Raw genomic sequence first — 27,151 nt, 5'->3', positions numbered from 1 at the left:
GATGTAAAATTTGTTCCCATTTGAGTAACTAGGGAATATAAAATTATTCCTCAAGGGATATGCATAGTGACTGGTGAGATTTATCTAAGCAAGGAAGAAGGATCTTTGGAGACAGAGTGCTATCAATCAAAAGACTAGAGAAACATAGAGGTATGGCATTTTTTTCTTTTCACTCATTCTATAACAGGCATATGACATCAACAAGTTACAGAACTTAAAAAATAGCTGCTAACTTTGACTTTGAGCTATAGAGCCCTGAAGAAGGGCAGGAAGTTCAAGCCTAGGGAGTAGCCAGAGGGCTATGGGCCAAGACTATAACTCTGTAATTGTGACAGAAAGAGCTCACGCAAAAAATCAGGAAATACATCTTTGTTACTCATGATGGTTCATTCCAAGATTTCTCTTTAGTATTCCTCATTTTAATAAACTTTCCCCCTTATTATATATTATTAATTAGTAATTATAGTTAATAATATTATATTATGAATGCCATGCTGATAAGAGAAGCATCAGTTTCAGTGTACTGAGGATTATGTATGTGTTTCCCTAGGGTTTTGAGCTGAGGCTGTAAACCAAGAGAGTAGTAAAAAAAAAGATATTTGGTAGGGGTCAGAATATTTGGGCTCACATCCCAGCTCTTCTACTTAATAATGCCTGTGTGACATTGGGCAGATCACTTCACCCCTTTGGAGTTTCAGTTTCCTGATCTGTAAAATGAAGGTGTTAGATTATCTCTAAGATTCCTTCTAATTAGTAGATGGACTGCCGACTGCTGGGCCTAGAGTCAGGAAGACTCATCTTCCTGAATTCAGATCTCAGACACTTATTAGCTGTGTGACCCTGGACAGGTCATTTAACCCTGCTTGCCTCCGTTTCTGCATCTGTAATATAAGCCGGAGAAGAAAATGACAAACCACTCCATTATCTGCTAAGAAAACCCCAAATGGGATCAGAGAGTTAGACACAACTGAAAAATGACTGAACACATGATCCTAAATGTCCCCAAAGAGTCTCTGATTCTAGGGCTGCTTTTGGAGAGTGTGGAAGAAATGAGGGTGCTCCCTCAGGCATGTAACATCTGTGTTTGTAATAGTTGACCCTTAACAGAACTATGTAGTGAGCATGTAGAGTGGTATTAAGGTGACTCAGACGGGTCCCTTGGTAGTTTAATTCCAATAGTGGAACAAAAGGAGACCAATATTTGGAGGTAGTTCAACAATTAACAAAAGGACGTTTATTTAACCAAAGCATAAAAAGGAGAAGAAAGGAAGGAAGGGATGGAGGGAGGGAAAAAAGAGGGGAAAAGAGAAAGTAAATAGTTATTAAACACCTACTCTATACCAGGCGCTAAATGAGGAACTTTACAAATATTATGATATTTGATCCTCACAACAACCCTGGGAGGTAGGTGCTTTTTAATTTTTATTTGATAGTTGAAGAAACTGAGGGTCACATAGCTGGTAAGTGTCTGAGGCTAAATTAGAACTTAAATCTTTCTAATTCCAGACCCAACACTTTCTACTGTAGCACCTTACTGCATCTACTCTATATACCACACCCAGCTCTGCTAAATGTGGCTTCTGTTATTTTCATATAGAAATGTATCTGATCATCAGGGCAGGGTATGGTAAGTTGTGAGGTTTTGCGACATTCACCTTCTGATGGACCCCAGTTCTCAACAAGGAACTTTTGTGTAACCTTAAGAAGTGACTTGTGAACAGCTTGTTAGCTTGAGACTAAGCCCCCTAGGTGAATAGATCTTGGCAACAGATTCCTTGGCTTTTTCGAGAAGTAGCTTGACCTACATTGAGAGAATGGTGCTAAACCTTGGCCTTTCACAGAAGGTGAACTATGGAAATATTTTTGTTATGTTGTCAGAGGAGTGGAATATGAATACCAAAAAGCCACAAAGAGGGTGCCATGGAAAAGATCCTAGAGACTGTTTTGGAATCTGCACATAGGTATTTAGAATATTGGGTAAATTGCTCTTGGAGAAAGACAAGGCACATACCGCTTTGTGTGGGTCTTCTGAATCAGTAGACCCTTCTGAATTTCCTAGAAGGAAGTATAGAGAGGAAGGTACATCAGAACATCTGTCGGCTTAGTGATGAAGGCAGTGCAGTAGAGAAACCACTAGATTTGGATTACAGGACCTGATTTCATGTCCCAAGTCTGTCACACTTAGTGTTATTGTGGAGAAGCCATTTCATTGCTATCTTATGGAAGTTTCCTCTTCTGTAAAACAAAGGACTTTGACTAGACAACTATTAAGACTACATTTAGCTCTAAAATGTACGATTTTATAATCTTTTTTTTGGAAAGGGGAAGGCAAGGCAGTTGGTGTTAAATGACCTGCCCAAGGTCACACAGCTAGGAAGTATCAGATGTCTAAGGCTGGATTTGAACTCATGTCCTCCAGGCTTCAGGGCCAGTGCTCATATTTACTGTGCTACCTAACTACCACTATAATCTTATTATTGAAAGTACCGTTAATCTTCTTAGGAAAGGGTGAAAGAACTGTGTAAGAAGATATGGTAAAACTATTAGAGCGGTAACAGTTTCCCACTAGCCATTAACATGGTCGTATCAAAATGGCCATCAGAAGTCCACATCAAAGGTGGACAGAGGTTGTTGGCCGGGTACTACAATAGATATTGCTACGCTCTGGATTTCCAAAAAAAAAAATCTATTATTTTCAGGAGATACTGTTTCTCTATGGACAGTGAGGTAGCACAGATAGATTTAAAATTTGACCTTAGATACTTACTAGCTGTGCCACGCTGGGCAAGTTGCCTCATGGTTGCCTCATTTTCTTCATCTGTAAAATGAGATGGAGAAGGAAATGGCAAACCACTCTAGCATTTTTGCTAAGAAAACCCCAAATGGGGTCATGAAGAGTTGGAGATGACTGAAAAACAACTGAACAAGTGTTTCCCTAGGAGAAGAAAAATTTGATGTTGACTGACCTGTGCTATTGACACACTGTAAAGAGAAACAGATGTCAAATACAGCATAACATTTGTCATTGCTAGAGAGCTTCAGAGGGCTGGGATTTGACATGTTGTACATGGGGAGAAAGGGAAATACTCTTTATTATGGGGTTGAATGCTTGAGGTCACAAGAGGATCACTTTGAGAATATAGAGCTTGCCTTCCTGGTTAGTTTTTAACTACAACCCAAAAGGAGTGGGGGAATTAGCCTGTTAATGTGTAGAGGTTAGGAAAGGTACTACACAAAGTGGTGACAAAAAATAAAGTAATTGTAGTGGACGTAATTATTATCATGACTATGGTTATCTGAAAAGCTGGAATAATAGACCAGTTTCTCATAATGTATGAAGGTGGTAAGAAAAGAAAGACAAGTTAGTACAAGGAGTTACTGGAAGACATTTATTAGCCACATAAGTCCCCGTGTTACCATTTCATGGATTGACCACTAACAGGAGAGCAACTCCTCTCCACTGCACTCCTCCCTTCCCCAAGATGCTGTTTGAGCTTAAGTATAAGCCACTGGAATCGGATAGTAGCAAGGGAACCCACTGTGTAAAGGAGTCTACTAGTTTTATGTTCAGTGTGAGTGAGACGTGAGCCACATGCTAATTGGACCCAAGAAAAACCACAGAATTTCAGAATTGGAGAGAACCACATCAGCTCTCTTCAACTATCCCTGTTCCCCCAAAGAATCCTTTCAGTCATGTATCTGACAAATGGTTATCTAGCCATTTCTTCATGACCTCAAATGAAGGGAAATGTGGTGTAGTCCATTCTACTTCTCGATAGCTCTCATGTTAGGAAGTTTTTCCTTAAATCAAGTCTAAATTATTTCTTTTCAACTACCACTGATTTTATATTTATATGTGCATGCATGTACGTATGTGTATATATGGATATGTGTATATGTATATGAATGTATATATGCATGTGTGTCTATCTATATATGTATGTAATAATATGACCTTTCAAATCTACATCATGTATCTATTTGGAGTTTATTGTGGTTTATGGAATGAGATGTTGACCTAAACCTAATTTCTGTCAAATTGCTTTCTAATTTTCTGAGCAGTTTTTATTGAATAGTGAGCCCTTAGTCTAGTAGTTGATTCATGGTTTGATTTTTGGGTATATCAGACGCTTTCCTACTATATTCCTTTTCTTCACTATGTCTTTACTTGTTTTTATTTTGTTTAGATTTATAAGCTAAAATCACCTTTACAAGCATTTATTGTACCTCTCCTATGTCTCCCCACTGAACAACTTTAAAATAAAAAGATGACCCTCATGAAATGTGCATAATCTAGCAAAACCAGTTCCCACATTGACTATGTCCAAAAATACCTGTTTCATTCTGCATTTTAAGTCCTCTCATCTTGCAGATTAACAATCACACAGCTGCCAAAATGGTTTTTCCTAAATCTCGGATCTTACTCTGTCCCTCCTCTACTCCATAAACTCTAATGGCTCCCTGTCACCTCCAGGAGCAAATAAAGACTTTCTGGCATTTTAAGTTCTTTGACACCTGACCCCTTCCTGTCTTTCCAGTTTTCTTACGTATTTCTCCCCTTCCTGCAGACTAGTCTACTTGTCTTTTCTTCACACTTAACATATCATCTCCATGCGTTTGTACTGGCTGTTCCCTGTGCCTGGAATATTTTGAAGTCATTCTCTAGCTATCTCAACAAATATCGTGCTTCCCACATACCAGAAACCAGGCCCTGGAGGACTTAACCTTTTAATTCCTGGAACTCTTGTCCAACAATGCGATTGTTGATTGGTAGTTGCTTCAGTTTCCCATTGCATCCAGGATTGGCTCTGATCATGCTTGACTTTATTCCTCAGCCATCATACCCCTGAACATATACCCCTTGTCCACCATCTTTCCCTTCTTCCTATTTCTGAAATAATAATAAAATCAACTCTTTCGTTGCTCCTCTCCTCTGGCTCCAGTAATCAATTCACCAATCAATATTCCACAGCAAAATATCTCCCTCTGGCCACCATTCTTCAGGTGCTCTGTTTTTCCCTATTAGAATGTAATACTCCCTTTAGGGCAGCTAGGTGTGGCCTGAAGTTCAAATCTACTCTCAGACATTTAATATATATGTAACCCTGGGCAAGTCACGTAACCTCTGTCTAACTCAGTTTCCTCAACTGTAAAATGTGGAAAATAATAGCACCTATTGCTCAGGGTTGTTGTGAGGATCAAATGAGATAACATGTTTAAACATGTTAAATATAGCATAAACGTAAAATGTTTAGCACAGTATTTGGTACAAAGTAGGTGCTTAATAAGTGCTTATTTCCTTCCCTCCTCTCTTTGAAGATGGGGATTGTTTTTACTTTTGTATTTGTATCCTCACTATTGGCATAGAGCAAGTAATTATTAAATTTTTTTTATCATTTATTTATCTGTGTCTCTTAGAATCCCTAAAATCCTTCCTTCAAGACTCCATTCAAGCACCATTTTCTATAGGAGGCTTTTCCTTATCTCCCAGCTGCTAGTGCCTTTCCCTCTAACGTTACATTATATACACACACACAGGTATATATTGTTTCTCCATTAGAATATAAATTCCTCTGAGACAGGGACTTTTTTTTTTTGCATCCTTAATGTTAGCACAACATCTAGTCCAGAGTAAGCATTTCATCAATGCTTATTGATTGATATAACCTGTAATTTTTATATACTTTTAAAGCTTTTAAAAATTAATCTTTTAGGTTTTTGAAAAAAAATCCCCTTATTTCCCAATACGTCCCCCTCCTCACTCAGAGAAACAAAAAATAAAGGAAAATAAAAGCAGATCAGCAAAATTGAGCAACACATCAGTCTCTGCAAAAAGGGAAGAAAGTGAATCCTAATGTCTCTTTCTGAGTGCCAACCTTGTTCATTATAATTATATAATATTTACTTTTTAGCGTGTAGTTGTTCTTTCCATTTACATTGTTGCAATTATTCAACTAGTCAGCAAACAATCCCTACTATGTGTTACACACTGGGGCTACAAAAAAACCCCAAAGATTTGCTTTACATTCCATTGAGGTAGACAACATGCATCTAAAAAAGTAAGCATGTACAAAATACATGAACTATATATGTGCATATGCATATATCATATATTTTATAGGATCAAGTCATTAATAATTGATAGACGGATGGGGAATCCTGGAATTCGGAAAAGTTCATAAGCCTAATTTTGAAATAGCAAAGGAATTCTTTTAGAAAGAAAAAAATAATTCCTTTTTGTTACCGTACATGGTGTTCTCGGTTACTCTGCCATAGTCTGGTCAGTCAGTCACATATCCTCCTTATGGTTCTAGGGTCCCCTTAAGGGTTTGGGATGTCTTTTTCTAATGCCACTGGCTGAAGCCTCTATTCCATTGTGTTCTCTCAACATTTAGCTGCAAGTGATTAGCGCCCTAGTTTCATTTAGCCAATTAATATTAATAACTTTTCAAAAGGGTTATTAACTTTGAAAATGCAGCAAGGATAGGAATGCAAATATTTTCTCCCCCACTACCCCAAATACTTTCCCTTATACCATCTTGGTCCCTTGGAGGAGTGGGTTCACACTTAACACAAATAGCATTAGTCCCGACAAGTTCATGTCCAAAGGTAGGATTGTTCCTTGGCTAAGCTACTGTTGGGCTGGGTCCCAAAGGTCACTCCTTAGGGCCTCAGAGATGTACTGACCAGCTGCAAACCCCAGCATAGCATACCCTCATGTCTCTCTTGATAGTTTGTTCTACTGAGCTTTTGAAACTCTATAGTTTATCATCTTCAACTAAAAATGAAAGAATGACGTTTGTTCTTCATTTTTGAAGACAACTGATGACATCCTGGGGAGATGTCTTGACTTGCATGTTAATTGGATTGAAGTGAGGCAGAGTTGCACAAAGTCATTGGACTCTCTCTCTCTTCCCGAGTCATCAAAGTCCAGTGGCAGGACAAAAGTCAAGATGCCTGGCGATGGCTAGGGACATAGTGGATAACCTTGGTGTCTGAGATGCCTGCCCAAACTCTAAGTGCTCCACAGCACCTGCTTCAGTCGCCTTCATGGCCATTGGAGCAAATTGTTCTCATCCATCCATTCCACAAGGGAATGTCTACCGATTCTTGGGGTAGACATCCACCTAACAGCATCAAGTTTGAGGCCTGCCAGTTACCCTCACACTAGTATAGCCCATCTTCCAATATGGTTTTATTGAGATTTGGCCTCTGCACATGCTACAGCTTCTTGGAGGCACAGGTGAGAGAATGAGGTAAGAAGCACATAATCAGCATCACAGTATTGCTTCTCTTTTTTCACTAGAAGACCAACAGATAGGAAGTAGTCAGCTGGAGAGAAGGTGGCTAATCAGCCTTTTGAATGCATCTTCAGGTCTGGCCAATCAAGGAGGCCCCTTCTTGTCATGTGGTTGGACCAGAACCAGTTAGAGAACATTTGCACATGCTCCAAATCTCTCCAAATACACTTCCGTTACATGATATTACCACTGTCTTGATAGCAGGTGCCCCCCAATATCTTCCCCATGGGGAATTGCATTAGCTAAGCATGCTGATACCTACTCATAAGAGTTGGGCTTGTTGGCCAGTACTGTGTTGCATTGTTAAAAACTTTACAAACATGATCATTTCCCCACAAAAAGAAAGTGAAAAGAAGACTGAATTTTAAACTGTGAATCTCCCCTTATTTGTACATACAGCCAGTTAGAAAGATAGAATAAGCATTTGTTAAGCACCTACTATGTACCAGATACTATGTTAAGCACTTTAAAAATATTACGTCACTTGACACAACAATCTGAGGAAGAGGTGCTGTTATAGTCCCCATTATACAGTTGAGGAAACAGGCAAACAGAGGTTAATGATTTTATCTAGGGTCATAGAGCTAGTAAGTGTGTGAGGAGGATTTGATAACACAGTGGATACAGTGCTGGACTTTGAGTCAAGAAGAACTGAGATGAAATCCTGCCTCAGACACTAGCTGAGTCATTTAACCTTTCTACCTCAGTTTACCTCATCTGTAAAATGAGAATAACAATAACACTTGCTTCCCAGAGCTTGTTTTGAGAATTAAATGAAATATTTGTAAAGCACTTTGCAAACCTCAAAGTGCTCTGTAAAGGGTGGTTATTGCTGTAAAGCATATTTCAAACTGAATATGTTAGTTCCAAAACTGTCTTGCTAATCTGTGTCCCCTTCTGAACTTATTTCTGTTTGGTGTATATTTTTAAAATATTTAATTGATGTTCTTTTCTTCTTTTTTTAAATATTCCCCTTGAGTAGAGGAAGGAGAGTAGTGTATAATAAGTTTGGAAAGATAGGCTGGAGCCAGGCTGTGAAGAGCTTTGAAAGCTAAACAGAGGAACTGTTATGTTTGATCCCAGGCCCAAAAGGGAGCCCTTGGAGTTTATTAAGTAGGGGAGTGACGTGGTCAGACTAGCAGTTAAAGGAAATCTTGTTAGCATCTGGGAGTGAGACCAAGTAGGAGGTTATTGCAGTAGTCTAGGCTAGAAGTGATTAAGGGCTGAATTAGGGTGATATATTTGGATTGTTTGTACATTTGGAGCGTATTGTAGTATATGGTGTAAGATGATAGTCTAAACCTATCTTTCTGTTGCAAACGTGTGCATGGTGCATGTATATGTATATATATATGTATATATGTATACACACATATATACACACACACAAATACACATGTATACACACATACACATATATGTATATGTATAAACATAGATGTATATTTTTGGCTTCTCTCTGGTCTTCATATCATGTTGCCTCATTTCCAGCCCAGCTCTCCAGCCACCTCCCTGCCACCACCCACACCATCCCCCCAACCCCAGCATCTTGGCCTTTGATTTATAAAAGTTCACCATGATTAACCTAACTTCAGGATTCAGCACCACCATGTCTCCTATGATCCTAGAAAGCTCATTTAGAAACGAAAAAAAGTATCTGATGAAAAAGTATTTGGTTTACAACATGTTTTTCGCTTTCAGTGGATTTTATAATGAAATCTGATTTTAAAAGTCTACATAATTTTGAAAGAAAATTATAAATTCTGGTAAGCTTAAGTCACCAATACTTGGTTATCGTTCACTATTAGAGCTTAGGGTTACCTAAAAGTGCATGTAACTGATGGAAAATAAGTCTGATTTTATTGCTGATTGATGTGTTTTTCAAATTCTCTAATATTGTATCTTTTCTCCCCTCCCCCTCCCATTTTTACAGACTTTGGCTTGAGCAACTATGCAGGCATCTTGGGTTACTCAGATCCTTTCAGTACCCAGTGTGGCAGCCCAGCTTATGCAGCTCCAGAACTTCTTGCCAGGAAAAAATATGGTTCCAAAATAGATGTCTGGTCCATGTGAGTTATTCAACTTACAAAAATGAATTTTCTCCCTCTTCCCCTTTCCCCCCACTTGTTTAATACAGGCATAAAGTTAGCATGTTAAATGAAGAGATATCTTGTTCTTCAAAGCTTTGGAGGGTATAATAAATTAATTTCTAATCTTTAGGGTCCAGAAAGAAATATACCACCATCAACTTAATTCAGAGGTGAGGCCTTATGCCAAAACCATTTAGTCAGTAAATCTGATTTCCCAAGTATTTGTGTTGAACAGGTCCATCCTCCTTATTATGTGCATGTGATAGAGACATAAATCTACCTTGCTTGCAGTTGCCCCTTCTTTACCACATCTACCCCTTCAAAACACTCACCCATTCAGCCTGGCTACTGTAACTCTCTCCTATATTGCCTCGAAATCTTTATTTCTTCTTTGATCTTGGGCAGTTAGGAGCCTTCTCCCTTTCTGACTTTCTTTTGTGCTGCTGCTGCAACCTCAGAATCTCATTTGTATTTGCTGTACCCTGTTCAAAATTTGGAATTTATGAGAGCTTAGGCTATTGGACAAGGGGATCCCTTCACATTTTTTTTTTTGCATTGCATCAAGAGGTACCATGCTCCAGTGATGTGAATGGAAATTCAGAATATGTTTTCTCATACAAACAACTGTGGCTAAGGTTTATGGTACTATAGTACTACTAGCATTCTATACTATGATTCACTGTGGGTCAAAAGGACTTTTGTGGGCTGTCCTGGGAACCAGACTAGATTGTTTTTATGATAAAATGCATTCCAATTTCCTGTCCACCAACTTATAAACAAACTTTGGAAACATGACCTATTTGTAAGCCACAAACTGACTATAATTGTTTCCCTTCCTGACAATGGACAAAAAAGTTATTATGCACATTACTGTAAATGTGAGTGATAATTTTATGATGGGCCAAGAGTTGATTGAAGGAAACAGGATAGGGAGGATACAAACACGGGCAAAGGGAAATGCCTGTAGGAGAGAAGTTGATTGGGGGTGGGTAGATGTGATTTTGATTCTGAAGACGTTCTCCAGGTGAGAAGGGCTGATATGAAACAAGAGTAGCAGCTTGAGTAAGCAGCCAGAAGTGTGGCAGTTTTTAGAAACCAGAATCAAATTTAATATGGGAAGGAAACTCTAAAAGAAAAAATGGTCAGGGAATCTAGAGGAACCAGCAATTAGTTTGGGGGTTCAAGTGACAGCAGAAAATCATTTTCAAACTCATTAGGAAGGATGTAGAATTCCCATGGATTAAAGCTATGAAGTATTGCCTAAACAGTCTAGGACTGAAAAGACTGAATTTATGTAGGAGATATGCCAAGTCGAGTCTGTGACGGTGTTAAGCACCTGTAATTTACAGTCTACAGATTTTTCTGTCATAGCAATGGTGTATTCCTTAATGAGAAAAGAGGATTTATTAATACAAGTGAAAACTTCCGAACATTCTGGCAAAAAAGAGTCAGAGCCTTGTAATTTGCAAAATGAGTGTCAAGTGTAACCCTAGCGGGTAAATAATATTGTAAAGCAATAAATTTTAAAATTATGGCTTATATTTTTCATATACCAAGGAAAAGAAAGGTTGTTGCTTCTTTGAAGTATCACTTTATAATAGGAATATCGAGGAGTCATAGCTAGGAATTGAGTCAACTAGGCAGCTGATATTTGTTAAACACTTACTATATACTAGGCACTTAGCTGGGTGGAAGAGGGGAAAACTCCTTAGAACAGAAAAAGTGGGCAGTCTCAAGGAAGATTTTGAGGGTGGAGGGGGTAAGGAGGGGATTTTTATCCACTGAATTTAGGCACTATAAGAACAAACTAACTAGCAAGTGTGGACATGGGGAGATGATAATTCCTAAACCAAATATCTACCTGAAAACAGAGTAAAGACAAAGGAATTTTTAAAGATTAGTTTGCTTTTTGCTAGGAAAGGGTGGAGTGTTTGTCTATGTTTTTGTTCAACATCTGGGATGGAATTGAAACTAATAAAATAAGCTACAATGCACTTTATGCTGGTAAAAACAAGCAACATGACAGGAAGTGATAGAAGGGAAAATGCAATTTAATACTTATAACTTTAGATATAAATTGATTGAACTGACATTAAAAAAGAGTGCTAGAATGGATCTTTAATAATCTTTAATGATATTATATCTTAAAAACATACATGAAACTTAGGGATACATATAAACTTAAAGTGAAAGGCTAGAATAAAATTTTTTATGCTTCAGCTGAATCCTCAAAAAAAAGAAAACCAAATTCCAAAAAGTGCAGTCATGATTTTGGATAAGGCAGAAGGCAAAATAAAAAGAGGGGGAGGAATAAAGCTTTGGGTTTAAATAGTCACACACACACACACACACACACACACACACACACAAAATGCCTTGGCACCTAAGTAAGCCCTTTAAGGAAAAATCAACTGAAATTCAAAAAAGAAAAAAAAAACCCTACATAGTAAGGCATTAATAATAAGAGACTTTAATATTCTTCTATCCAAACTTGACAAATCTAACAGAAAGAAAAATAAGAAGGAAATTGCAACCAAACAGAAATTTTAGGGAGAAATAGATTGGACAGACATATGGAAATAATTCTTGTGAACCTAGGGTTTTCTTTTTTCTGTTGCAATAGTAATTCTATAAAAATGATTTTTAATAATAGGGCATAAGGAATTCAAATAAATGAAGAAAAGCTGAAAAATCAACCAAATATTGTATAGCATGTAGAGTCATTAAAGTCAGGAACTGTGTTTTTTCATCTTTTTTTTTTTTTTGTAGCAACAGACCTTAGCATATTTCTGGATCAATAAATGCTTATTGACTCGCCTTTGCTAGACCATCACATGATAAAACAACAAATAACCAAAGATGTATTTATTGATTAAGGCATTTATTAAGCACCTACTATGGGTGAAGCACGTTGCTAGGGTCTGGAAATAAAAACGCAAACATCAAAAACATTTCTCCTTTCAAGGAGATATTATATAGAGAAATGAAACCTATAAACACAAAATACAAGAAAACTTGAGGGAAGGGGAAAAGAAAAATGTCCTGTAGGAAGAGGTACCTGAACTGAATCTTGGAGGTAATTAAGACTTTTACAGATGAAGAGGGGGTTCATTCTATGCATGAAGAAACCTGTTCAAAAGCACATATGATAGAAAGGTTCAGAAAACAGTAAGTAGTCTGTTTTGGCTGAAACATAGACAACATGAATGGGAATAATTGGAAGTAGACTTAAAAAGATAGACTGATCATGAAGTCTTTCAAAACCAAAGTGTAGGGTCTGTAGTGTAACCTAGAGGCAATAGGGAGCCATTTAAGATTCTCTAGCAGGAGAATAACATGGGCAGAACTGTGTTTTGGGAAAATTGTTTTGTAAGGAATATGGCAAATGGATGATTAGAGAAGAGGGAGGTTGAAAATCAGGAGATCACTACAGAAACTATTGCCATAGCCTAATCAAGAAGTAATGATAACCTGAACTAGGGTGCTGAGCATGTGAATATAAAGAAGGGAATGTATACAAGAGATGTTGTGGAGGTAGAACAGATAAAATTTACCAATTAATTTGCTGGGATAAGTGGAGTTTAAGAATTAGAGAGAGCTGAGGATATCTCGGAAGGTTGTGAACCTACGTGACTAGAAGGATGTTGATTCCCTCAACAAAAATAAGAACATTTGAAGGAGGGGCAGATTTAAGGGAGAAGATAATAGGTAAGATTTTGGAGATATTGAACTTGGAATGCCTCAAGGTTTCACCTGGTTGTAGCTGTGGTTGTAGAGCCCATGACAAATGTAAAATGTAAAGTGTTAAGAAAAAAATTGCTTCAGTCCTTCTGTGACCATGGGTAAATTGTTTGGCCTTTCTGGTCCTCAGTTTCCTTACCATAAAAATGAGAGGTTTGAACTTGATGACCTCTGAAATCCTTTCTAACTCTAAATCTATGATCCTATAATCCCAAATGCTGGATATATACATTGATTTGTGATTCCTGGTCTTAGATGACTGGTCACTGAATGTATGGAAGTGGTGAAAATCAATAAGAGAGGTTATAAAAAAGGCCAAGAAAGGACAGAAGACAAAGACAGAGGCTGATAACTTTGTAGAAAACAGTTTAAATTAAATAAAGGTGTCCAAAGCCAAAATACTATTTAAAAGTGTGTGGTAAAGAAGTGGAGTGAATAAGAATGAACAGCTCTGGGCTTATCTAAATAAAGATATGAACAAAAGATACAATCCTAAATAGATACTTAAAAAAATAATCTTAAGGAGTAATTACCTTAAATAAATCAGAAATGTTTGCTAGTTATACTAATGTAATGGCAAGAGTGATACAATATGCCACAATGTGGAAAATTCAGGAAAATCAGTCTTCAGAGTCAGCAACGTTTAAAAATGCAAAAAAGTTAATGAGTTTATAAATCTCAAAAAAGCACAAGAGAAGAAAATAAGAAAGTTAAAGATGGAATAAATAAAGTTGCAAGTTTTCAAAACTCACATTATTAAACAAAGTAGAGAACATTTTAAAATGCCAACAAAACTGAAAAACTTACATATTTTAATGATAATTTTAAAAAGCAAATTAACAATAAAAATGAAAAGTAAAATCACAAGAGGAAAGAAAAATTTTTCAGAAACTATTACATACCCAGTTATATGGAAACAAAATCAGACAATTTCTGTGAAATGGATGCTGTCTGCAAAAATATAAAACACTCTAATGAATTGAACAGATAGGTTAAACAAACTAATTTCTTTATAAAGAGAAATTGAAAAAGGCATAAATGAAGTGCTGTGGAGGGGAAAACAACCTGGAGCCAATTGTATTGATAAATGAATTTTATTGAATATTTAAAGAATAATCCTCATGCCACATAAACTTTTTAATGTGTAGAATGTCACTCAGTTGTGGACCAGATGTGATAATGAAAGCAGGGAAGGGTCATATAGACTAATATCTCTACTACTGATGCAAAAAATCAAATTCTGGCAAAGGGATTACAGCAACATATCCAAAAATTACAACCAAGTGGTATTTAGTATAAAAATGGAAAGATTATGCAAAACAAGGAAAAGAATTCATGCAATAAATAATATTTAAAACAAACATTTGTTAAAAAAAAGATAAAATATGGTTCTAATTTGTGTTTTTTAAAAACTCTAAGTATAAGAATCAAAGGACATTTCCTTAATTTGCTTTGCTTAATATTTTTTTTAAAAAACAGCTTTCTACAACTAAGAATTTGTATTGTTTATTATGGAGAAATATTGGAAGCTTTCTCACCAAGATCAGGGGTGATGCAAGAATTTTTGATAAAATCCATATTATTTGATTTAGAAATAGAAGCAAACACTGGCAATGAGGAGACGAATATCTTTGCAAATGAGATGGTTTGCTTAGAAAACTTAAAAGAATCAACAAAACTAAGACAGTCAACAAAAATTAGTTGGTAAATAACCTCTCAGAAGGTAGACAACAAAATGCATCTACAAAAATCATTAGCATTACTTTATTTTAGTAACAAAAAAAGAAAAGAGACAAAGATAGATACTGTTTTTAAAAGTTTTATTGATTCTTTCTTTTTACAAAACTGTCATTAGCTAATATCAACCACCCAACTAGAATGCTGTCTTGTTTTAACAAAATTATACAAAAGAAAATTGGCATATCAGACATGTCTGACAGTGCAAAATGTTAATAAATGAGAAAATGTAAAAATGTACAATTGCATGTAATGAAAAAGCCCAACAGCAATTATATAATGTGCTATTTATTTAGCCTTTAAAATCCTTCACAATTTGGGCCCAAACTATCTTTCCAGACTTCTTAGACAGTATTTCCTCTTCAACACTCTTTATCTAGCCCAAATGGTCATCTCTTTGTTCCTTACACATGATGCTCCATCTTCCGTGCCCAGTGGTTGGCATCCCACTTGCCTAGAAGATACTTCTTTACCTCTACCTCAGAATCCCTGTCCTTCATGAGTTCAAGTTCCCTCTTTTATACTAAGCCTTTCCTTAACTTCTTAGTGCTTTCTCTCCCAAACTACCTTGTATTTAGCAAAACTTTATATTTATTTTTAAAACTTTAACTGCTTTGTATTTATTTTATGTTTCTTTTTGATCTATGCTTATATGTACGTTTCTTGTCTTCCCTTATTAAGAGCGTAAACTCCTTTAGAGTAGAAAATGTGTCATTCTTTGTATTTGTATTTCCAGTACCTGACACTTAAAAAATGTTTGTTGATTGATTGCTGAAGGCTTATGAGGAAAACCTGGGTTATGGAATAAAGATATAGGGATAGTCTTTAGTTTCCAAAAAGAAATTTTCCTCTTATTCATCTCTTTGGGTGCTTTGGAGGAAAGTACTAATAGTTAATGCAAGGAACAGTTTGGTTTTTAAGTTGTACTTGATGGTTTTATGACAATCTGCTTGGCAAAGTATAACCCTTTGCTTCCCCAGACTTCTGAAAACTCAAGTAGCATTGGTGCGTAATGAAGAAATTTATGCATCAAAGGTTATGGAGTGGGTGGATCAGTAGAATCTAAGACTGTTAGGATTAAAGTATTGCATATTACTAGGAAGATCTAGAAATAGGGATAGAAAAAGGGATCTGGAGGATGCAAGAGCAAATACTAGAATTTTGATATTTTTGACTAATTTTCGAATATATTTTTTAAATATTTGAATATTTTTTTCCTTCTGGGATCTTTTGTTTGAGTAAAACTAAGCCCTAATGAAAAGAGCATTGGATTTGGAGCCAGATTACCTTTGTAATCTTTGCCTAGTTTTAGCTTTTAAGACCTCACTTTCCTCATAAGTAAAATGAAGGTGATGAGGATAAGTGATATACCTCTGTTATCCTACAATTCACTTGCGATGTCTCAAAGAGACTAATAGGGAGGGAGATAATCTTAGGAAGAACCAAATAAGTTACAAGGAGGTCAAGGCAAAAGTTTTGTTGCTTGAAGAAGGGGTTGGAAGATTCAGTTGCTCCTCCTCCACCCTCCCAAAAGAAAATAGCTCCCCAAACCCCTCATGGATTTGAGTTATTGAATTGTTATACCAGTTTTATCTTCAGAACTATTATGTGGAATTTCAGTGGAACTGATCTTCAGTAATCTTAATTTAAATCTGTTTTATGGTTTGCTTTTTTTGTTTTTACTGGAAATCCTCTTATATATTCTAAACCCATCTTTCTTTGGGCATTCCAAAGTTCTTTGCACATTCTGGCAGTGAAAATTTTCCTTCCCGTGAGGAAAGTCTTCAGAACTATATTTAGCGTGCACTTTAGGAGGTGGGGGGGATCCTCCAAAGACACATCAGCTTTTAATCTAAATAGCCAGGTTCATTCTGATAGCCTTTCAGCTACATCTAAAAAATCAATTTGGGTATTACTGTCTAACAGCCATCTAATTATATCATGTAGGATAGAGCTATTAAAGAGATAGTATGGCATAGTGGATAGAGTTTTGGCTGGGAATCAGGAAGACATGCTCAAAAACTGACTCTAACTTATTAACTGCATGAGCCTGGTTAAGCCACTTAAACACTAAATGCCTGGAGCAAATCTCTAGGACTTAACCTACCAATGTATAATATAGGGGGATTTGGGGGGATACACTCAGCATTATTGGAAAGAGTTTCCACACCAGGAGTCTCTTCTCACCAATGTAATCACTGATTCTTTTTTTTTTTTGCATACTTTATTTTATCTTTTATTATTTGTCAATCAACAAGTTACTAAATGCAAGAAGGTGATAAGAGAACACCAAAAAGAAATGTCTTTGATTAGAAGCCAAAATTTAATTCAAAGGAATAGCAAAGTCCTAGGCATTAGTAATCCCCAGGCACACTGACTCTCTGGTTACATGCTTCATTATGAAGCATTGTGGTGCTAGGTGGCTGTGGAATCAGAGTATCTGGGTGTTAATTCTAGCTCCGCTTTTTAATGCCTATATGAACTTGGGTAAATCATTTAACATGGCCTCAGTTTCTCTTTCTGTAAAATGAGTGACCCAAACTAGATAAATTCTTAAGATCTCTTCCAGCTCAACTTTAGGATTTTATGTTTCTTATAGTTGTAATCTATAACTATCTCAAGTCGCATTTGAAAATATTTAGAAATAAATTCTTATGTTTAATGGTCCCAACAATCTTTCAAATAATCCTCTCTGTACTTTGTGGCTAAGACCATTGTCAGGAGTTTTATTAATTTGAAGAAAGGAAAGGAAAATTTATTTACTTTTTCCTCATTATCATTGTGGACATAACTGGTTCCCATGGTTCATTGCCCAAGGCTTAATTCACTTCAAGCCATTGAGGCTTTTGTTTTTGCTGCTTTCAGCTAATGCAAAGTTTCAAAAAGATGTATGAGTTACTATTTCTTTCCTAGTGTGCAATAATGTGCGAATAATACTGACCTTAAGCTTCTCCATCATGTTCCTACCCCTCCCCAAATAGAATCATTCTGCTCTAATAACTATCATCCTTTCCCTCTTCTCTTTTGTAGAGGTGTGAATATGTTTGCTATGTTAACTGGAACACTGCCGTTCACTGTGGAGCCCTTCAGTCTGAGAGCTTTATACCAAAAGATGGTGGACAAAGAAATGAACCCCCTCCCTACTCAACTCTCTACCGGTAATCCCTATATCCATTCAAATCCAGCATATATCTTTCTACCTGTGACCAGATTTTGCTTGCGTGTTGGTGTTTTGGGTGTGTGTGTGTATGTGTCTGTGTTTGAGAAAGAGAGAGAGATTTTTAACTAAAATTTTTATCTTTGTTTTGAATTCCAAATTCCATCTCCCCATTCAGTCCCTCCCCCACCCATTGAGAAGGCAAGCAGTATGATATTCATTATACTTGAGAAGTCATGCAAAACTATTTGTTTTTAAAATTAGTGATCCTATTATTCATAGAATCTTAGAATTTTAGAATCAGAAGGAGACCTCAGATATTACCCATTTCAACCCCTACTCAAAGCATGAATCTACAGCATCTTCAAGTGGTCGTCTAGTATCTAGATGAGTTTTAGTGGCAGAAACTTAACTACCCTTTGAAACATAAGTTTTCATTTTTATACCAATTTAATGATTTAAAAAATTTTCAATGATGAGTTGAAATCTGTCTCCTTTTAATATCTTCTCAGCTCTTAGTTTTCTCCTGACTCCACCCTAGGTCAACCAATATAAATCCAATATCTCTTCCCCATAACAACCCTTTGAACTTTAAAATTACCGAATTTTCATGTCCCCATAACAGCCCTTTGAACTTAAAAATTACCAAATTTCAAGTTTAACAAATAGATACTTTGCAGGCTCCAAGATGAGCTCTCTGTCCACTGTGCCATGATACTTCTCCTTTTTTTTTTTTTTTTTTGGTAATATCACTCTAAATTGAAGTTATGTCACATTTTCACTAGCTTTACAAACTTCTTAATTAAGTTGGTAATAATGTGAATGATGTAATTTGTTATTGTTTTAGAAGTGAATAGTGTGCCAGCAGTTTTTCTCCACTGCTCTTTAAGGGGAGTTTTTTCTAGAAAAGTTTTCAATAGACTTTACCATCACTCATGTAAAAATATAGGATCATTTCAGCATCAGAGCCGTAATGTTTCCATAACATTGGAACCCTCGTATTGTGTAGATCAATCCCTTTAGCCTGTCTGATTCATTTTTTCACTAGGTACTTTCTTCTCTGCTTGCTAGAGCTATTGCATCATGGAATAACAAATGCCTTTCATGGCTGATGTATATCTCTGAAAGTGCATCTTTTTAATTATTACAGCCCAGCAATAGCATTTGTAACACATTCTAAGCAATGGCTTGAGGTTGCTTGAAGGTTTGTGCCATGAAGCTCACTGAAATAAAGCAGTAAATGAGATGTTTGTGTTTATGAGGGTCAAACAAATGCTAATTAAAATTTCAGAAAACACTGGACTAGCTCATAATTTGTACCGATGCTTCAGTCTAGGAGTCCAGAAGGGGAGGCCTGTTGAGTCTGGACAGGACTCAGCTTGTTCTGTCCAGCTTTCAGGGCCATAGTGAAATGCTAGTCTTCATATATTTTCTGAAGTCATTCCTCCTGGCACATTTTCAGCATACTCAGAACAAGCCAGGACAAATATTGGAAAGCTGATGAAACACTGAGACAGCAGTAAGAATCAGGCAAGTGCCTTCAGGATAGAAAATGTGGGTTGTACACAGCAGGTACGCCTGCCCTGTGTTGGGTAGAATGTGGTGTGAGACAAACACAATGCTTCTCCTTTATGCATGGCTCATCTTAAAACTCAGTACCTGTAAGAGTGGTAAAAAACAATACAATGAAAAAGAGATTGAAGCTCAAATCATAACTTCCCATTGCTTTTTTGGAGTAGAAAAGATGTTAAACTCTATGAAAGCAGCTTGTGATTTGCAAGAGACTTGGTGGAATAACTAAGAATAATAATAAAAAAAATTACTCAAAATTTGTCCTATGATGCAGATCAAAACCCATTCATGCCTATCCATCCTCTTTTGTCTACTAGTTCACCATAAGGGACTTTCCAACATGATGGAAATCTTCCCAATTTCTCCTGACATTACGAAGGTGCCCGTGGAGTTCTCTGGCTGTCTACTTCTCATCCTTCGCTATTGCCAAAAGATTTGCTATTCCGTGAACCTATTCTTTGCACTTATTCTTTGGAGTTTCTCAATGTCTGTCTGTGTGTTGCACCCTGTTGACCCTTCTTGTACTTCTCCCCATTGCTGTCATCTTTAGTTCTTTGGAGGCAGTTGGTGATCTGTGTCTCACTGCCACATGGCAACACTGCTAAGATGTTAACAACAAAAAGATAGGCCTTTCTTTCACAGGATTCCTGATGTATTCTTCATCTATGCTTGGTCTTTCCAGGGTGAATGGACAGGCCAAATTCCTTTGCATGATTACAGATCTCTTCCAGGAAACTCTACATTGTCCTGGGGCTTGATGGAATTAGCACAATGATATTTTCAAACAGGAATGTCTGGAAGACTTCATCCTCCATAGGGATTGTTCTTTTGATCTGTATTCTTTGCTGGATCTCCTCTATCTCACTGGCAATTGTCTTTTGCCAGCATTCATCTTGGTTTTTTATACTTTGATATTTATTATAACAAAGTTATTGAACAGGGTTATTTGTATTGCCTCAGTTTCCTCATCTGTAAAATGAACTGGAGAAGGAAATGGCAAACCACTCTACTATCTTTGCCAAGCAAAATGCTAAGAGGAGTCACAAAGAGTCAGACATGACTGAAAAATGACTGAACAAGCAAACAATATTTATATCGTTACATTTCTAAAGAGTCCTTGATGATCTTGGTGCCAAAGAGCCTATGAGGTGTCATTTGGTTAATGGGATCTTACATTTTCTACATAGTTCAGTTAATCATGAGATGATAAAATTGTTATCTGTTCTTTAATATTGCTTTGAAACCCTGCTTTTTCTTATTATTGAGAGCAGCTACATGGTACAACGGATGAAGTGCTCAGCTTGGAGGCAGGAAGACCTGAATTCAAATCCAGGCTTAAACACTTACTGGTTGTGTGACTCTGGGCAAATCACTTAATCCCTGCTTGCCTCAGTTTCCCCATCTGTAAAATGAGCTAGAGAAGAAAATGGCGAACCACTCTAGTATCTTTCCTAAGAAAACCCCAAATGGGGTCATGAAGAGTTGGACACAACTGAAACAACTGAACAACAAATACCCATAAACTTTGGTCACACTCTACCATTAATACACTAGTGTTCATGGGGGAGAGTGGGCACCAATTATAGAAACCTAGTAAGGAAACACATTTGTATGGGAGACCCATGTCTTTAGGACAACTCTAGTCATTTTTCAGTCTTGTCCAATTCTTTACAACCTCATTTGGGATTTTCTTGGCAAAGATACTGGAGTGATTTGCCATTCCCTTCTCCAGCTCATTTTACAGATGAGGAAGCATGAGGCAGACAGGGTTAAGTGACTTGTCCAGGGTCACACAGCTAGCAAACATCTGAAGCCATATTTGAACTCAGGCAGTTGAGTCTTCCTGACTCCAGACCTGGCACTCTACCCACTTTGTCATCTAGTATGTGTTTAATAAATGTTTATTGAGGGACTGACTGGAAAGCAGACCTTGGTGTTTATGGTTTCCTTCAAGAAGTGTATACCAAAAGTTACCAGATGGGCAAACTACTGGAGTCTAAAGGCATCCTTTTAGCAAAAGCAGTTCCCCTAAGCCTATATCTACAAAGTTATTCTGGTATGCTCTTTCTTGGGCTCCCAAGTGTTGGTTTTTTTTCAATATATGATCATGTATCACCCTTCTTTGGTGGCAAGCCTCTTTCCTCGTGGAAAGTATAAGAAAACAAAGACCCATCATTTTGAAAGGGCAAGCTTTCTATTCATTCTGCAGTCAAATGACAGGTGTTTCTGTGCTATAGATGAACTGTTCCTGATTTTTTTCCTCTCCATGCTAAATCTTCTTGAAAAGTTAAAAAATGTCCTAGTAGAGGGGCATTCAAAAAGTATTTGTTCAAGTAAATTTTTGTTACTATTTTGAAGATGAATATGTGATGCTTTTACATAAATTTCTATGTGCATCTCTGCAGAGTATTTGGCTTGGTAACGAGGCCAGGCAGAATAGCTATTTTATAATGCAGGAAATTGTTCCTATTTGATAACTAACTAAAGATGGCAGTAGATAAAGCACTTGTAGAGAATCAACATGCAGTTGGAGCACCTTCAAAATAAATAGCTCTATTATAGATTAACCACATTATTTTAGGTTTTCACCCCATGGCACTATTGCCATTTTGTTTTCTGTTCAAATCCATATGAATGATGAGTTGTGCCATAATATAACATAATAAAGAATATGTGATTGAGACTATGCATTTTGATATTTCTTTCCTTTTAAATTCTTTAGAGACTTGTTTGTGTATATTTATATGTTTAAGACTTAAAAGTTTAAAGATTATTGAAATAACTACTTCTATTCCTATGAAATTCTTTCTTTGTAAATATAATGGCATCACTAGTTTTACAAATGCTCCTTGGAGGCAGGTGAGTGGCACAGTAGAAAGAACTAGGCCTGGAGTCAGGAAAATATGAGTTCAAATCTGACCTCAGACATATTTGTATGACCACTACAGTGAGTCAATTGTTCTCTGCCTCAATTTCCTCAGTTGTAAAACAGATAATAACAACACCCTTCCTCACAGGGCTGTTGTGATGATCAAATGAGATAATATTTCTAAAGCACTTAGCCCAGTGCCTGACACGTAGTAGGTGCTTAATAAAATGCTTGTTCCCATCCCTTCCTTGTTAAGTTAAAAGATATTTAAAGTAAAAGTGAATGACTCCTTAAATTTAGGGAAATATCCCAAAATTTTTCAGTCTTCATGCTGCTTTGGCTTTCAATAAACCTTTCCATACCCCTATTCAGTGTGAAATCAAATAAATTCTAGAATTTAACCATGTGTATATGCATAAGGAATAAAATTGATTAATTTTTCCTAAAACTTTATTTGACATGTAACATTTTTAGTATCATAGAGTTGTTAAATGTTTTTTCAGAACCCAGTCGAACAAATTAATGAGACTCTTGATTCTATTTCTTGCCAACCAACCATTTTATTTTATTTTTGGAGATACCTAACATTTGGCTGAGGGTTGGTTATCTCTTGCTTTGGATTTGATTGAGAACAGAGGTGAGAGTCTTGGTTCACAAAAATAAGTTGTTGCAAATGAAATTAAAGCTTTGTGGACATATTTAATAAGAATGGCATATGGTTTTCCTAGGAAACACTTAACAATTTTGTAGTTTCATTGATTGGAAATCATTTTAGAGTTTCTGGTTATTATGAAGATCAATTAGCTTCTCTGCGTCATCACAGATTTTTTTCTAACCCAGAATGAAAAGGATTTCATCTTTAAATCTCACCATTTGATTTTGGTCAGTAAGACTTGTTCCTTCAACTGTTTTCTTTAAAAATTTTCACATGCACTATACAGCTTCCTCCATTTCCCACTCCATTCCCACCTCCTCACTGTTGCCTTTCCAATCCATTGGGTTTCTTCCCTATTAATGTTACTAGTTTTAGACTATTTCAATAGGAAAATATAATTCTTTAACAAATTTCCTCATGCCCCTTGACAAACTTCTTGTACCATGTGAGGGTACAGCTACTCCAGTTTGGGAACCACAGATTTAGAAGATTTAAGAAATAAACTTTTTTTAGATTACTAGCCTCTTAAGATACGTTTTAGTTGCAAAGTTTGTTTGACATGGAAAACATAAAAGAACTTTCCAGACCTTTTGCCTAGGCACCCTGAGTTTAAATTTATTCTGTGGAACTTGATATAATGTTCTGACTCATACTTTAAAATTTTATTAATATGTCCTATATAATGATACATATTTATATACATATATATGTATAATTAATATAATAAAATGTCATCATAAAGACAATATCTTTCAGGCCTGGCCTTTCTCTTTCATGACTCATCTTAAATAATTGGTTTTCAAATATTATAAAAATCATTTTTTTCAATTTAGTGAAAATTTGTGCTGCTGAAAGGGACTTTATCAGCCAAAAAAAAAAAAATAACCCAACCTTAGAAAACATATTTTAACTATGCTTTATGATTCTTGGGTTAAACAGTATTATTTGGTATAAATCATTATGTGGTGGTACATCTTAGATCTCCTTTTTTGCTTTATTGATATCTTCTTATAGGTTTGAAAGGCCATATTAAGAACTTGTTTCTGCTTGTTTCTCTTAATTCTTTTGTAATTATGTTGGATATTTTCTATTTTGGGAAAGAAGAAGGGCCATATAATGGAGAGAAGCATTGCCTGAGGGTTGTGGGTTCTAGCTTCCAGTTGTGTCACTTGCTGTCTCTATGCCCTTGACTAGGTCCATTCCCTCTCTAGGTTTCAGATGCCTCACATGAAAACAGGATTATAGATTCACACTACTCAGCACGAGAGGGGGAATAGGAGCAAATGAATTTTTGAGGACCTTGCTAGTTCTTCGATAAGTAGTTCTGAGAACATTTCCCAAAGATACAGACTTGTAATGGTTTGTTTGGTTGGTTTTTGTTGGATAATTTGTTTTTTTGTTGTGTGAGGTGGGTGGTTTGAAAGAAGGTGGAAAAGAGGAACAAAAAAAAGGTTACTTGCTGTAATTGCTCAGTAATTACTGTACTGAGCTCATCAAATCTGTGTAAAAATGAGATCAACAAGGTAATCAATAAATAAAATAAGGCATTTATTCAGGATCAAAGAATTGTAGTTTGGAACAATGCACTCTTAGACAAGGAACTTCAGTGAGGTTAATTGCAAACAGGTTGTATATATACTCAGAAGGGGGGCAACTAGGTAGATGGATTGAACGGTAGTTCACAAGTCATTTATTGTAGGATGATAGCACTTTCCTAGAAAAACCACAGAATTGGTTTAAGCCGCTTCTAAGCCAGTAGAGGTAATCGTTTCCTGTACCCCAAGCCGCGGTCACTTGTAGGATCATCAAAATAGCAGAACTGCATGAAGGGAGGGGTCACAGAAGTATTTTTGGAGCTATCTCTGTCTGTGAATGGGAGCAGTTAGAAACTGCTAGTCTCAGTAGAGATTCCCAGGAGTTTACATTTGAGGTAGGTAGAGGATGATTAGAAATTGCTAGTCAGAACAGGGTAGGGGTCCCAGAGTTTCTCGGGAATTGACAAGCTAACGATTTTGATATTTTCTTTCCCTGGTGTCTTCACAGCAGCCACAAACTTCCTGCGATCTCTCCTAGAACCAGATCCTGCAAAGAGACCAAACATTCAGCAAGCACTGGCAAATCGTTGGCTTAATGAGAATTGTCCTGGAAAAGCTCCATATAACATCACATATCCAAACAGGTACTTCAGTAAATGCTGTCCTCTAATGAGATAGAGAGTTTATGTGTGAGACCACTTTGGAACATAATTTAAGATTCAATTCAGTTCAATAAACATTTAATAAACACCTACTCTGTTCTAGGCATTGTGCTGAGTGCCAGGGATATAAATAAGAAAAAGAGGTAGTCCCTGCTCTCAAGAACCTTACAATCTAATGGGAGAAAGCACACACTGAAAAAAACACTGAAAAATTGGGGGATTCTGGTGGGAACCAGCTCAGGAACATGTTGCTCCTTAGAGCTAAAGCCAAACGAAGTAGCTGATAGAAAATGGACTTACCAGGAAAGTTCTGAGATAAGAAAGTCATAGGATCATGAGTGAATGCAAGGGGAAAAAAAACTCTATTTTTATTTAGTTCACAGGAATGAGTAGCTTATTATTCTGTCACCCAGTAGGAATAAGACTATTGGGAATTTTACCAAAGTGATACCTTAAATAGAGCAGTTGATATTCCTCATTCCTCATAAATACTTTCAATCAGTTCTTTCAAAACCATCAAGTACAATCACCTCACTTTAGAGTTGACTATAAACTGAGGCTTAGAGACATTAAATGACTTATCTTAGGGTTGTGTGGGATGGCTCAGGTCCCTACATAAATCAGTTACTCAGAGGCCTCTCAAAGTGATGACAGAAAAGTGATTTATTCGATTCTCGAGAAGCGGGGCTCACCTGTAGGAGTAGGAAAGCCGAAGACAAAGAACAGGACAGTGATTTATATAAACCCTAACGCAAGTCCCTCCTCCCCCCACTGGCCATTATCCTCATTAGCTGAGAATATGGTCTTACATTCTAGACACGAAATCTAACCAATCCCTTTTGAAATGAAGACATCGAGGAATTATGTAAGTTTTGTCCAATCATTGAGACCCTAATACACTACACAGTTTTATATCCTTATATGGAACTATTCTATTCTAAAAATATTGTAACCTTGAGCCTTTAGGCCTTACCTCACCCCTGGGAGAAGAATTACAATCTGAGAAGTCTTCACTAAGTCTATCCCACTCAGGGTCACACAGCTAGTCTAAGGCAGAATGTGAACAGAATTCAGCCTTTTCAATTCTGTCCAACATTCCATCAATTATGACACCTATTTGCCATCTTAATTACTGATTGCATGAGATCAGAGTCCTCTCATGTCAAGTAAGTGGAGTCCAGTCTTTGCGAAGTCCCATGCTTGCTGGTCATTGGACAGTGACTTAGGGAAACAGCCAATAGGGCTTCTGCTCTTATCAAAAAATGATTAAGGCTCCTGTACTTACAATCAGCCCAAAAATTCTCCTGTCTTCAACAAGTATACAGACTCATCTAGTCAGCCCTTTTGTGATCTTTGTTGTTCTGGGTTGTTCTTGATTTTCATTTTAGCTTACTCTTACCAATACAAGAACGTTTGGGTCGGCAGGTGGGTAGGATGAGGGAAACAGGGGTATTATTTGCTCCCAGAGAGATAAGAGGCATTACTCTCTCAGCTCCTAAAAGAGAGGAATCTTTCATTCAATCTTGCAAGTAAGTATTAAAAGAGTCACTGGTCCTTAAATGCAATATATTATTTCATTCTTCGTAAGGAAAGTACTGAGGGCAAAGTGAGTGCAAAACCACATTCTTTTCTTCTCAACTGACTGGCTTTTGCTTTTTCTATGTAAACAATTAAGTAGATACAGCCAACATTACTCTAAAGCTGAGATAAAAGCAATTACAAAGATAGTCCTGCCAAGGCTAGAACCCATCTCAGATATTCCCATGCCTGACATGACAGCAGGCTGGGCAATTGACCAAGATTAGGTGACTGAGATGGAAATATTGTTTAAA

The 27,151-nt window shown here is 36.7% G+C and overlaps 1 protein-coding gene and 1 long non-coding RNA gene across 2 annotated transcripts in view; one reads left to right on the top strand and one right to left on the bottom strand.

Moving 5' to 3' along the window:
- HUNK (hormonally up-regulated Neu-associated kinase) overlaps positions 1-27,151 on the top strand; it is a 140,278-nt gene that overhangs the window by 71,332 nt on the left and 41,795 nt on the right. The window contains exons 4-6 of the mRNA XM_072615097.1: positions 9,235-9,370; positions 17,900-18,027; positions 25,166-25,301. Of these exons, the coding sequence (XP_072471198.1) occupies positions 9,235-9,370; positions 17,900-18,027; positions 25,166-25,301 (400 nt within the window). The remainder of the gene's footprint in view (positions 1-9,234; positions 9,371-17,899; positions 18,028-25,165; positions 25,302-27,151) is intronic.
- On the bottom strand, positions 24,650-26,405 carry LOC140507127 (uncharacterized). Its single transcript, XR_011968202.1, has 3 exons — positions 26,293-26,405; positions 25,771-26,011; positions 24,650-25,204 (listed from the first exon to the last, which is right to left on the bottom strand). It is a non-coding gene; the product is annotated as an uncharacterized lncRNA (long non-coding RNA).

This window comes from Notamacropus eugenii, chromosome 5 (assembly GCF_028372415.1).
Source record: "Notamacropus eugenii isolate mMacEug1 chromosome 5, mMacEug1.pri_v2, whole genome shotgun sequence".
Classification (NCBI taxonomy): Eukaryota; Metazoa; Chordata; class Mammalia; order Diprotodontia; family Macropodidae; genus Notamacropus; species Notamacropus eugenii.
The sequence above is the reverse complement of the archived record's forward strand: the minus strand, read 5'-3'. Positions and strand labels throughout refer to the sequence as shown.